The sequence below is a fragment of the Gracilinanus agilis genome, chromosome 5 (assembly GCF_016433145.1).
Source record: "Gracilinanus agilis isolate LMUSP501 chromosome 5, AgileGrace, whole genome shotgun sequence".
In the NCBI taxonomy this organism is placed as follows: Eukaryota; Metazoa; Chordata; class Mammalia; order Didelphimorphia; family Didelphidae; genus Gracilinanus; species Gracilinanus agilis.
In genome coordinates, this window is record NC_058134.1 from 211942395 (window position 1) to 211957180 (window position 14786).

The 14786-nt window shown below is 36.3% G+C and overlaps 1 protein-coding gene across 1 annotated transcript in view; it reads left to right on the plus strand.

The window, feature by feature from the left end:
• Nucleotides 1–501: 501 nt before the first annotated feature.
• The window catches only part of DBX2 (developing brain homeobox 2), a 52015-nt gene continuing 37730 nt past the window's right edge, over nt 502–14786 (plus strand). Inside the window, exon 1 of the mRNA XM_044679994.1 lies at nt 502–889. Coding sequence (XP_044535929.1) covers nt 502–889 — 388 coding nt within the window. The remainder of the gene's footprint in view (nt 890–14786) is intronic.

The following is a 14786-nucleotide window of genomic DNA, read 5'->3' on the forward strand; positions in this document are numbered from 1 at the left end:
ACTCTTCCCTTTCCCCGCCTTCCCCTGGTATAGATAGCTTCTAGGAGCCACACTTTATTGTTGGCTGGGTCCAAAATTTCGCAGTTCGGGTGACATTCTTGTAAAATTGGTAGTGCACACCTTCAAATCCACAAGGGGAGAAAATCTTGTTTATTTTAACACAGAAAATGAGAAAGACACCCACTAACGCCCTAAAGTTATTTCCACATTGCCTGAGAAACTTGGCGCTTTGCTCCTCCCTTCTCTTAAAAAAAATAAGCCAACCCAAATAAATAATAACGATTCGTTTTCCCAACTGCCTTTTCCCATGGTCCTTAGTCCCACTTCCCTCTCTCTCCTCCCTCTCCGCTAGCTTCAGTGCTGTGTGAGACTGGCAAGGAAGCAGGAGGTAGCGTCTGAGTCGCCTGGACCAAGTGCAGCTTCAGCTGCCCGGGGGCAGTAAAGAGCAGAGAAGAGAAGTGTGGAAAGACTGAATTGCTCGCCTGCCTGTTCTTCTTCACTATGCTCCCCAATGCTCTCTCTGCCCGTACTGGTGTCTACTGGGATATAGTGGGCTCCTCTGCACTACTAGATTCAACTCCAGGCTTTGGGAACCTGGGAAAGAGTTTCCTAATTGAGAACTTGCTGCGGCCGGGAGATGATTCACCGCAGTGTCTTACTGCTCCTCCTTCCTCAACTCGTTCCGTAGCAGCAGTTGCAGTTAACGCCGAAATCCCAGAGCATCCCCTCTCGTCCAGTCCTGTACCTCTCAAGTTGTGCCCTGGAGCAGAACAAGTCGGGAGTCCTTATCGGACTCATTGGGCTTTTCAGGTGTTTAATCCTTCGACTGACAGCAGACTGTTGCCAGGCCAGGGAGACCAAGGCGGCGCCTTCCAACTTGCAGTCCCAGGTGAGCTTTTTCCTTCCCCAAAACCAATTTTTTGAAGCCCCAGGCAGACAGCCTGAAGTGTAGAAGTTGCAGAAAGTGCAGTTCCTGGGGCGCAGAGTTGCTACTGTTCCTGATCTGTATTGATTGGCTAGGACATCATCTTTAGTTTACTTGTCACTTTAGGGGCCATCTAAAAACCAACAAAAAGTTTCTTTTTCTCTTTCCCCGAGTCCACCTTTTCGTTTGTATTTTCCTAAATTAGCTAGAGGTCGGGCACACTTAAATCCTGGCCTTTCGGGGTGTTGAAGGGGGACGGGGGCGGGGAGGGGCGGTGATGAGAACTAGGCTTTACAAAGGAAGCTCTGCGGGTTGGTGGGTGTCTTCTGTGGTGTGTGTGTGTGTGTGTGTGTGTGTGTGTGTGTGTGTGTGTGTGTGTGTGTGTGTATTAGGAAGGGGTTTTTCTCAAGACTTGCTTGGATGATTTTGTCCCTTGCACCGTTGTAGAACGGAATTTTTTTTCATAACTCTTACACTTTGAGGGAGTGGAGACCTGAGTTTCTTTCTATCTCTGTCTCTCTTCTTTTTCTTCCTCTTTTATCATTTTAACTTTCAAGCTCTTAGTTGCAGGTGTAGAGAAACGCTTTTAAGTGCCAATCCCTGAAGGAAGTTTCCCCGGAGGGGTTTGAAATAGCTACCTTCAGAATGATCTTTGTGATGGATATTTGTAATGGAACCAGTCTGAGAAGATGAACCCTCTTCTTACCCCAAGTTTGTGGAGGTATTGGAGAGGTTGAGATACTAGTGATAAAGTTATTTTTGAAGTGGGGAGGTAAATTTATAAATATAATAAAACATATACACATTGAACTACGTAGGTGTTTTTTTTTAATTGAAACTATGCAGTAATTAATCCTCTTGCAATTTCTTTTTTGAACTTTGGAAGTGATGAATAAACTCTGATGGATCCTTTTGTGGCTAAAAGCTAGCTCCTCGAGCCAATCTAAATGTTAATGATTCATGGAATTTAGGGGAAAGTTTCAAGTAGCTACTGATGGAGAGGGATTGGTTTCAAGGTCAGTCTCATCTTTAATGCTAATAATGACATTCTAATGAATTAATTTTTACCCATTGTAAAGGAAAGGCATGAGGATACAGGTGATATTATCATTTTTGCTGGTTTAAAAGCTCAGCTTCTTAAAAATATCAGGTAGGATGTAGGTTTTCTTTTTCTTTTTTCTTCCAAATGAAGAGAAAATAAATACTTGTTAATTGAAAATAATAAAAACTTTACATAAAAAAGAAATATTAGGAAGATGAGAAATGGAAGCATCATCTACCTGCTCTGAACCCTGGGTATGAAAACTAGATAATTAACATCTGGATTCCTCTTTTGGCCATTAAACATTCTTGACTACTTTTCAAGCAATTGTAAATTAATTCTGCCCAGGTGTGGACTACAATGGCCACACTAGCTCTCTTCCAGGAAATACATTTAAAAATGTATTAAGTAAAGTTTAATGAGTGCAATGAATATGTACATATTTAAATGAACTAAACTCCTTTCTAAAATGCACATCAAAACACCCAATTTCCAAAGGTGTTTCCTGGAATAATTTAGATGGTAAAATAACAAGAACCAATCTTTTTTCTAATTAAAATATAAAAATATTAGTTTTATTTGTCTTAAAAATGTTTCTTTAATTATTACTTAAATAATCAGTTATTAGAAACTTTTTGATGATGTTAGAGTTTTTGAGGTTAATTTTTATCTTAAAGACAACTCTTTGCAATCATTAAATCAGTTTGAGTTGATTTTAAAAGCTGAAAAGGAATAAAAATAAAAGTGAATGAAAATAAAGTGATATTATTGGTTATACATTTATTATTGTTTTAAATCAAAGGGTAGATAAGCTGCCCCTCTAAAATTTCCAGAAAGGAAGATGATTTCCTGAAGGTCTTTACAGTTTTAATGAAAAAATAATTTAATGTAGAATTTTTTTACAATAATAATAGGATTTTATAGAATTTTTGTTTTGTTTTACAGATTTTAGTTAATTTTACAAAGCTGGTAAATTTAAGTTTAGCCAGGAAGCAGATCAAGGAATTTTAACTGATACATAGAAATTAGAAAAGGGTTATGCACAGATATTATATGAGCGAGAGGTTGTGTTTCAGCTAAATTAATTTTAACTTAAAAATAACTTGTTAATCTTTAAAAGAATGACTAAATTAAGTGGGAACTCCAAATCTTTTGATTTGTTTGACCATATTGCACAGTTTTTAATTTTTCTTTAATCTTTTAAAAAATAAATGTTGAATGTATTCCCAAAAGCTGAAAAGGATGACATACTCTAGAAATTGTATCAAAATCAACAACTGTTAAATCAGGGTCAGAGCACAGTTTAGAACAGAAAACATTTCTGATCATTGGTCCAGCACTATTACTTGAATAATTTTTTAGCAAAAATAATAATCTCAGCAGATAATTTTACAGGCATGTTCAGATTATTTTTATTCTGAGGATTAGTCAAAGCTCTACATCATACATAATGTTGGGGAGATTGAAAAATTTATAGTCTGCTAATAAGATGGTTGAATTAAGTAAGTTTCACATTTTAAATAAGAAATTACTAAAGCATGATTAAAATGATTTTTTAAATTTTATTATAATAAAGGAAATGATGAGACATCACTAACAATGTACTCATGGAAGAGAGAAGAGAATAAGCATTTATATAGCATCCACTAGCTTCCAGGAATTGTGCTATATACTTTACAAAATTATATCATTTGATCCTCACAAAGTATGTATTGTTGATATCCCCATTTTATAGCTGAGGACATTGAATTAAATGTCCAGAATCACACAGTTGGTCTTTGAGGTCAGATTTGAACTATCTTCCTTACTTCAGGCTGAGTTCTCTATTCACTGTGCCACCAGCTGCCTCTGAGAACCTTACTTCATTTTTTTTTTAAAGGAGGGTATTTTCTGAGAACTCCCTCTTCTCTCCTCCTCATTTCACATTCTTAGATACCTTCTACCTACCATCTTCTTCACTCCTGCCTCACTTAAAGAGGTGCCTCATTCTCCTTGCCAAGACAAACCCTCTACATGTACAAGTGATCCCATTCCAGGCTGACTTTTCCAGAAGATGATCCTATCATTATCATTATCATTCCGTTTTTCATTTATCTTTAATCTCTCCCTGCCTATTGGCTGCTTTCCTGGTGCTTGCAAACACACTCCTGTCTCTTCATTCTGCTCAAATTCTTACTTTGATTTGTCCATCCCAGATCTTGTTTTCATAGCTAAACTCTTTGAGAAGGCTTTGACTCTGTCAAACACCTCCTTCTCTGATTTTCTCTTCTTGCTTCTTAATGCTGCTTTCTCTTAAATGTTTGACTACTGCTTCTCAGTTTTGCTGGAACTTCAGGTAGGTCATGTCCAATAACAGTAGATGTCTCCCAGGTTCTCACCTAGATCCTTTTCTTTTTTCCTTCTATACTATTTCACTTGGTGATTCTATCATCTTTCATAAATTCAATTATCAACTCTATGCAGATGATTCTGAGATCTCCTTTTTGCTGATCTTCAGCTTCACATTCCAATTGCCTATTGGATCTTTTGAATTGGATGTCCCCTAGAGAGCTTAAACTCAACAAGTCCAAACTGAAGTCATCTTTTTTCCGAAACTCTTCCTTCTTTCTCTATTCCTCATTATGAGGTACCATCATGCTTCCAGTCATCCGGGCTCCAAACTTTGGTGTCATCCTCAATTCTTCACTCTTATTTCCCCCTCCCACAGTTAATCTGTTGCAAAAGCCTATTGACTTTACCTTCATTACATTTTTTTCACATGTGCTTCCCTCTCTCCTTTGACACCTGGTCACCTCCCCGATATAGGACCTCATCACCTCATGCCTACGCTATTCTAATAGCCTTCTGATTGGTTTCTCTGCCTCAAGTTGCTTCACACTCGAATTCATTTTTGACTCAGTTGACAAATAATCTTCCTGAAGAATAGATCTTACCATGTCTCACCCATCTTCAATAAATTCCACTGACTTCTAATTATCTCCAGAACCACATATAAAATGTTCTGTTTTGCTTTTAAAGTCCTTCATAATCAGGTCTCTTCTTATACTTTTATTTCCCTTACAGTGACATTGCATTTCTTTCTGTTCTGTTAACAAGACATTCCATCTCCCTACTTGTAACATATTCACTGGTTGTTCCTCTTATGCCTTTAATTTTCTATCCTCATCTTCTCTTAATTTTCCTGATTTCCTTTAAGTATCAACTAACGTTCCAACTTCTGGAAGAAGTTTTTCTTAGATTTCCTGTGTCTTCTCTCTAATATTATTTCAAATTTATCCTGTATATATCTCGTTTGTACATCGGTTGCATCTTGTTTCCCCCATTATGCTGAGTTCCCAAGGTCACATAGATAACAAAGGACAGAGTCAAGAGTTTAACCTTGACCTACCAGACCATAAATCCAGGCTCCTTTCTGCTTTATCCACAGCCCCTGATCTATGCAACTGCAGTAGGAGTACCAAAGATTGGGTCAGTCTTACTACTTTGCATGTGTGTCAGAGTTCTGTTTTGTTTGTGGCTTGATGATCCTTTCCATACATCTTTGCCTTACATCTTGCCACACTACCTGTCTAAAGCCATTATTTAAACTACTTTTGCATGTTTGAAGTTATATATCTTTTTGTTTTTTCATTTATTCAAGCGAACAAAAGTAGACAACAAATTTTAAGAAGAAAAGTTTGAAAAAGAAAAGATTGTAGATCAATAGCTGGGAGTACAGTATAAGAAGCCAGAAAGATAAGGGAAGGTACTGGCTTGTTAAGTAAGGGCTTTAAATACCTACCAGAGAACTGTATATGATTCTGGAGATAATAGGGAGCCAATGGAATTTTATTACGTGGAGAGGAGGGAGGTAATTACATGATCAAAACTGCACTTTAAGAAAATCTGGCAGCTGAGTGAAAATTGGATCAGAGTGAGGAGAGATTCCTTTCCTGATTTAAATAAGGATAGACTTGGCAGGGGAAAAAACTCTAGCAGAAATACCAAGAGGCTCACTAAGTAGAAGTGGCTCCTGGACCTCACAAAGAGAGGCTCCAGACTATAGAAATTGCCATCAATTTGTCTGAGAAATGCCTCTTCATTCAAGGAATAGACCTGAAGTTGGTAATTATTAGCATTGATAGATTACAGTTCCTCCCTTTAATCTAAAAGCAGTTGCAATTCAAATTTAAATGGAACAGGGGGCAGCTGGGTGGCTCAGTGTTGAGAGCCAGGCCCAGAGACGGGAGGTCCTGGGTTCAAATATGGCCTCAGACACTTCCTAGTTGTGTGATCCTGGGCAAGTCACTTGACCCCCATGGCCTAGCCCTTACTGCTCTTCTGCCTTAGAACTAATACAAAGTATTGCTTCTAAGATGGAATGTAAGGGTTTAAAAATTTTTTTTAAAATTAAATAGCTCAATTTGTTACTTATGTGTAAGAAATACTTTGAGATTCTTGGGGATGCAGCATGCTACATATATTGAAATCAAGTACAAAACTTCTACCCAAAAGGTCTTCTTTTGCAAAAGGGCAAGGTAACCTCCCCTCTTCTGGATCACATTTTACCTTTCTTGCTGTAGGATCCCACATCTAGCATACATAATTTTAACTCTCCCTAATGTATATTTCAAGGTGACTTTACCTTACAGTCCCAAGGACATTTTTTTCACCCCAATTTTTTGTTTTAGTAGGAGCATTAGGTAAACTTTTCTTTAATGACTATTATTATTTGCTTTCATAGTGTAAATGTAGACCTTAAGCATAAAATAAAAGCAGTTCTTTTGTTTATTTCAATGCCAACTGAGCTTTTCAATGCCTTAAAAATTAACATAAAGGAAAGAAAAGCCTGATTTTTGCATCAGTATACTTTTGGATATTTGCACTATCATATAATAATATTTCTATTTTATCCTTTATCAAAATGTTTTTTTAAAAGACATTCAGTTTTTGCCTTAACACAGGGAGGTGATTATCAACCAATTTTCCATTTTGTTCAGATTTATTGGATTCTATTTTTAGAAATATTTCCATTTTTAATGAAATCTTTATTTTTCATTCTTATGTCCTCCAATTAAATACTTAACATGGCAATGAAGTTGGTTTCACTTTTAAGAGTAGAATCTATTCTGACTTGGAAGGATTCTGACACAATAGAGATGTAAGCTTCCTTTTAGTCTGGGCTTCCTGCCCTGGTTTTCTTTGCAGGCTTTAGACTGAACTGGAAGCTAGAACTGAGACCTTGCTCTCTCGCTGGATTTTGAGACACAGCTGCAGTTGTTTCTGATCCTATTTCTTACTTGGTACACAGCCAAGGACCTGTGACCAGTCCTCACCCTGGAAAGCTTGCCTAGGCAAAGCTTCTCTTCTTAGTCCATCTTGGATTTATGACCTGGAACTGAGTAATGAACAAGGGAGATGCTGATTGGTACCAGTTCCTGTGTCCTACACAAGTGTTAGGCCCCTCTATCTTGGGTCTGGGACCTCTTCTTGACCTGGTACAAAGCTTTTTCTTGTGCTGTAATGCTCTATATAGTCTGTTCCTAACTATCTCCCTTTGCTTACCTGGCTTTGAAAAATGACCCACTGTGATTTTTTTTTTAACTTGGATTTCCCAATGAATTTTCTTGAATTGCCAATGAGGATTTAGTCTGTTTGGTTCAGTTCTGTTTAGAGGAATTGAGGTGGAAGTGGATGGGCCTGGCAGACTACTGTATTTCCAGTTACTCTGCCATCTTATGAATTTTTTTAAACCTAAGAGGTAAATATTTTCTTCTTAGATTTGCCCTAATAAGTTTATTGAGAACTTTTTTTGGTCATCTAACTTATTAGCTTTGTTTCTTTTGCAAATTTCATACCCATGCTTTTTCTCTCTCTTCATCCAAATCATAGATAAAAAATATTGAAAATCAAAGGACCAAACTCATATCCCTCAGACAACCCACTAAAAACCTTCCAAGTTGATGTTGAAGTGTTAATGGCTACTTTTGGGGGGATTTGTTTATTCTGGTGTCTGTCCTAGTCATAAACCAGTCTCTCAAGCAACAAGGAATCCTGAGAAAAGGAGAGGAGGCAACATATGTCAGATGGGTCAAACACCCCTTGACCACTACCTAAACGGAGATGGCCAGGACCCTTCACACAAGAGCCCTGAAAATAGTAGCATCGTTTTTTGCTCTCCCTACGTCAATAGCCTTACTTTATCCTTGCTTCCAAAGCAATTATCAAGGGGAACAACCTTTGTGGAGAAGGGTCTTTCTATCCCTATAACCACCACCAGCTCTTGATCTTCTCCTACTGACAGGTAGAGAAGTTTAAGGTTCTTGGACTATAAGCATTGCACCATACCACTGACCTTGCTTTCAACCAGACCCTTGAAGCCATTAACAAAAGAAACAATTTTCATAGAGGTTGACTTGGCATCTGTCTCAGTAGTAGTTATTGAAGACTCAGAAAATAAAATTCTTGATGCCAAAGTCAATGGCACTGTCAAATGGTTCAACATCAGAAAAAAATATGATTTCATCAATGGGATTTACAGGAAAGAAGATACATTACCATCTGTCTGGCTGCTCTCTACTAAAGACAATAGTGCCTTTTTTTTCCACAACTGACATTTCTTATATGTGTTGTTTCTTACTAGAATGTGAGCTTCCTTGAGAGCAGATACCATCTTAATTTTTCATTTTAACCCTGGTGCATAACACTGTAGTTTATGAATATTAAGTATCTATTAAATTTTTCATTCATTCATTCATTTTAGCCATACACTTTGACCTGGGAGAATAGCATTGGGAAACCATACCTTCATTGTCAAGTACAAGGAAATTGTTGGGAAGCACAAACTCTCTTTTGGCTTTAAAGGATTTTGGAATCTTTTTATATTACACATATTCTCCTATTTTCTTGCCTCCAAACCCTTAAAAATCAAATATCCCTAAACCTTTAGTAAATAAGAATATAAAGCCATCAATGGATTAATTTCAAATTATAGAGGATAGCTTTCCTTAATCCACTCCTGACATTATAAAGATGAATAAAAGTCATATCACAAGTAAAGGGTGATAAATAGCAGAAGTGAGATTTTAGACCTCTCCTCTCAAAGCTCTAGCTCTTTCTATCAGGGTATCTCATCACAACTTGATGCCCTTGTGATTTTTATTTTTATTGAACTTTTGGCAATGATAGACCCCCTTCCTCATTTGAAATTCACAGTGTGCAGTGTATAATTAGAATTTTTCCTCCCCAAAACTCTCTTTCCCAGCTTCCCATGTTCCTTCTCATAAGTTTTGTGTAACTCTGTCCATTCTCTCTTTTCCTCTGATCATGGCTGAGAAAGCTGGCTTTACTCAGGTTTTTACTTTTGTTCTTGTATTTTTTCTACTTCAAGTGATTATTAATAAACCTTATATAATATAATACTTGGAGTTATTGGATATTAATTTTAATCTCACAGCAGAAAACATAAAAAGGTTTTTCTACATTACATATATCCATGTGTATTTTTAAACACCACATACAAATACATGCATACATGTGCATATACATATTTCTTATGGGGAAGTCTTTTTGTAGGAGATTTCTAAGAAAGAACTAGTTCTTTGAGGGACATCTCTGAAAATTATGTGATATATCCTACGCTCAATGTTATTTTGCTTTCTTTGAACCTTTCTTTTACATTTATCTTATTCTAAATTGTATTAGTCATTTGTGTATATGTTTTATCTCCTCATAAAGCAGACTCATTTTGTTGCCAAGATTGTGTAGAATTTTTTACACTTGTGACAAGTATTTTCTAATCTGTTTAAATATTTTCTATGCTATTTAGTCTTCACCTCTTTTGCTGACCTTTCCCCCCCTGAATATGAATCAGAGAAGTTTGAGACTTTTTAATCTATTCATTCAGACAAAGAGTCTACCATAATATCTGCCATATTATAGGAATGATAGGATCAGAGAATATGAAATAGTACCCAAAGAGGGAATTCCTAAAAATTAACCAAGGAATACTACTTATGTTGAGGAAGTTGAATTCTAATTGATGAATTATCAAGCTTACTGGATAGTTTAAGCTTTAAGGATATTAGAGTTGTATAGCAGGAGGAAGTCCTAGGAAAGTGGGACCATAGATTATTTCCTTTGGGTACTCAGAGGTAAAAACAATTTAGATAAAACTGATGAGATATCTTAATAAACAAAACATTTTGAGGGCAATTAAGGTTAAGGATGGAAAGAGGATAGCAAACAGAAAAAAAATTGAAAAGATTAAGCAGAGATTCTTTCATAAAATTTTCACCATCAAGAACAGTAGAACCATCACAATTAGACTATTATATCATTGTCACAGATATTCCTCTAGAGGAGGTAGAAATAGCATCAAAAATTAAAGGTGGAAAAAGCAGCTGGATTAGACCAATTATAAATAGAAGAGATTTATGCTGAAAGTAACTCAATTTTGAAGGGTTTGAGGAATCAATTAACAAGAAGAGGAAGATTCCACAGGTGTGGAAAAAAATCTCATATTATTAATGTTAAAAAAGACCCCTGAACAAAGCAAAATAACCCCTCAAAAACATTTAAGAGAATATGGTTACTGATATACTTGCCTACTTTCCTATTACCACAGAAGGAGGCAACACAGCCTGATGGCAATTCTGTACTTTTGTTTGCTTTGTGGATTGCCATGGCCAAATAATTCATCACTAATATATATATATATGTACATATATATTTATATGTACATATATATATATAATAAGAATCATCTATACATACATTGAGTATATCCTCAATAAGTATATTATTGGGAACAGATTTTCTCCAGCAATATGCTGTAGTAGAATACCTCCTCACGATCACCCAATTGACTGAAAGATGAAAGAGAATATAGAATCTCACCTTGGTAATTATTGATTATTTTAAAAATTATTTGAGTCAGCACAACAAAATGCTATTATAGACTCTTTTTCAACAATTTACAAAAATAATTCAAGCAAGATTCCTTTTAAGATAGAAGATAACCTTTCAGCAATGTTTGATCATAAACATCAGATGAGGCACAAGATAGGAAGATGTATGTATGCCAAAGGGGTTTGTTCATGTGATGAGATTAGTGCTGATTCCTAGTTGAAGAAAGACTTCTAATGTATTCTGAAGTCTTCTAGATGTTCTTGCTTATGGGTGACATAATATTGATTGCATCTATCAACAGAAAATTGCTGAGTTTCCTCGAGGAGATTAATAACCATTCAAAAAGAGTTTTTACCTGACTATCCACTCATGAAAGACCAAGTGAATGATGGTCTATTACCTAGATTATGACATACAATTGGTATAAGAACCTATAGAATGGGTTCATCAATATTTATATTTGGGAGAAATGGTACAAAAAATAAGTTTTGCCTAGAATAAAACAGATGAGCAAGCTGAACTAACTTCTAGAAAAAGTAAGAAAGTGTAATGCAGCATCAATCCTGCGTTACAAAAGGCTCCTGACCAATTACGTTGGTCCCTATAGCAAATTTATGGAAAGATGTCAATAGCCTTAGAGTTTGGATAAGTTCCTTGAAATTCTATCATATTTCATTTTTAGTATTTCCTGCTAACACAGTATCTTGTATGTCAACACTACTTGATGATTTCAGTTGAATTCAACAAACAGTAATCATTTATTGTGTGTAATATGCTTGGTATTGGATAAAATAGAAATTTTAGAGAAGTCATGGTCTCTGTCTTCGTGGAACTTGACTTGTAGTAAAATGTTTAATGAAATCTCTTCATTATAGAGAACTTCAACATACAGACTGACTATCCCTCAACACTCTAACCAATCACTTCTTTTACTGGCTCACTTACCATGCCCTATTCCTCCATCTCATTTCTGTCACATACAAAGGTGGTCATACCCTTGATCTTGGCATCTCTTGCAAAAATGTCATCTTTTAACGTTCAAGAGTTCCAAAATCCCTTTATCCAAACACAGTCAATAGACTGTGGCTTTCCATTTCTCCTTTGGCTTTTCCAAACCCTATTCATCATCTGTATTGTGACCTTCAATCCTTTAACTCCTCATTTATCTTCTGGGACATTTTTTCCCTTCCACCAACCACTTTCTCCTCTTTCCCCATCTTGACCCTTTGGGAACTAGTTCAACTCTACACTGTCCTCTTCTCTTGAATACCTAGTCTGCTTATCATTTTTATGATTGTACCCTGTCAAGCCTCATTTTGGAACATATTCACCCTCTCCTTCTACACCCCTGCTCTTGAATAAAGGTGGAGAAAAAACATAGAACTGTTCTGACTCCATCTACTACAAATAAATACTACATGCCCTCGATTAAGTCCTGATTGTTGTTAGATAATCTGACTATATACCTCCTTGATCAATTCACTATTTTACTCTCACAGTGTATCTTCTAAATCTTCCTATGGCTCCCCTTCTCTCCACCCTCTCAATTGAGAATCTTGTATCATTTTACAGAAAAAAATTGAGGCTATTCATTGTGAGCTCCAACTTGTCTTCTTTTCCTCATCTCATATCACTCCTATGTCTTCTGCCACTATTGTCTCCATCACCGTGTCTCACATGGGAAGGTTGGTCTTATTGCTTAACAAGGCTACTTGCTCAGGCAATCACATTCCTTTCAGTCTCTTCTGACAGATTGCCTCCTATCTCATCTCTACTTGATCATTTATCTTCAATCTCTCCTTGTCTACTAACTCCTTCCCTGCTGCCTAAAAACATGCTTATGTCTCCTACACCCTGAAAAAAAAATCCTCACTTGATCCTTTGCTTTAACTATCATCCTTTATCTATTCTTCCTTTTATGGCTAAACTCCTTGAAAAGTCTGTCTATAATACTCTCACTTTCTTTTTAGTTTCAATTGGGTTTCTGACTTCATCATTTCATTAAAATTTTTCTCTCCAAAGTTACCAATAATTTCTTATTTCCTAAATCCAATTACTTTTTCTCAATCTTCATTCTCCTCCACCTCACTTTAAGTTTTTGACACCGGTGATCCCCCCTCTTCTTTGAAACTCTTCTCTCTAGGTTTCTGAGACTCCTCTCTTCTTCTGATTTCTCATTCTACCTATTAGACTGTTCCTTCTCAGTCTCCTTGATGGATCTTCATCTAGATCTGTGATTCCCAAAGTGGGTGCTACTGCCCCCTGGTGGGTGCTGCAGCGATCCAGGGGACCAGTGATGGCCACAGGTGCATTTATCTTTCCTATTAATTTGCTATTCAAATTTTTAAAAATTAATTTCCTGGGGGCTAAGTAATATTTTTTTCTGGAAAGGGAGCGGTAGGCCAAAAAAGTTTGGGAATCACTGATCTAGATCATGGCCTCTAACTGTAGTGTCCCAAATAATTCTGTTCTGATCTCTTCTCCTTTTATGCTACATCATTTGGTCATCAGGTTCCATGGATTTAATTACCATCCCTATGCTGATGATTCACAAATCTACCTATCTTACCTTAACTTTGTTGATGACTTCTTATCTTCCATCTCCAGTTGTCTTCACACATCTTCACCTGGATGTTCAGCAGGCATCTTAAATTCAGTGTCAGCCTGAATTCATTTTCTTTTCCACTAAACTTTCACTCCACTCTTAATTTCCCTATTATCCTGTTGAAGGAAACCCAATGTACTCAGTCCCTCAGGCACACAACCTAGGCATCATCCTAAACTCTTCATTATCTTTTTATTTCACCCCCATGTCCAATCTGTTGCCAAGGTCTGATGACTATTTTTTGCAACAATTCTCAACCATGTCCCATTCTTTCCTCTAATATTATTACTATTTAAATGCAGCTCCTTATCACAACACACCTATAATATTGCTAAAGCATTTTGTTGGGTCTGCCTGCTTCAAGTCTCTCCTCATTCCATTCTACCCTCCATTCAGCCACCAAAGTGATTTTCCTAAGGTGCAGGTTGAACCATGTCACCACTCCTACTCAATTAACTCCAATGACTCCCTATTGTTTTAGGATCACATACAAAATCTTTTGTTTGGCATTCAAACCTTTTCATAACCTAGTCATCTCCTACTTTTCTAGTCTTCTTATGCCTTAATCCTTACCATATGCTCTTTGATCCATTGACATTGGTCCCTTGGCTATGTTGTAAAAAAAGAAACTAACTCTTGGCTCCAAACATTTTCTCAGGCTATCCTCCATGCTTGAAATGCTCTCTCTCCTCATGTCAACATGCTGACTTCAGTGGCTTCCTTTAAATCCCCATTAAAATCTCATTCAAAGGAAGCCTTTCCTCCTCCCACTTAATTCTAGTGTCTTTCCTCTTTTGATTATTTCCTGTTTTTCTTGTACCTTGTTTGTACTTGTCTGCTTGTTTAATCTCACATTCAATTTTGCTCTCTCTTTTTTGTCTCCTCTGTTTTTAGAACTATACCTAACACATAGTACAGAGCCTAGTTTATTGACTGACCGAATTAAGTTGAAAATATTATAAAGTTCAATTCATTGATTCCTGACATGTTTAGCAAAACAATGTTAGGCAGTTGGTTTTTTTCTCCCAGATTTATCCTTTAAGACAGATGATTGTTTTTCTTTCCTTTTCTTAAGTCTTAAAAATATTGTATTGATTCATGTCAGAGAATTACTGTTTTACATAATTATATTGCTTAGTAGTAATCATTCTCTGATTTAAACTTGACTAATTATGCTTAAAGCTTATTTAACTTTGTCATACTCATTCAGACATTTTTGTTTTCAAATCATTTCAATGTCTGTGATCCTTCCTTGGAAGGTTCTTTTGGTAAACTCTTTAAATACTTCTCTAATTTGCTCTAAAAAGAAATTTGACCCTATTTGG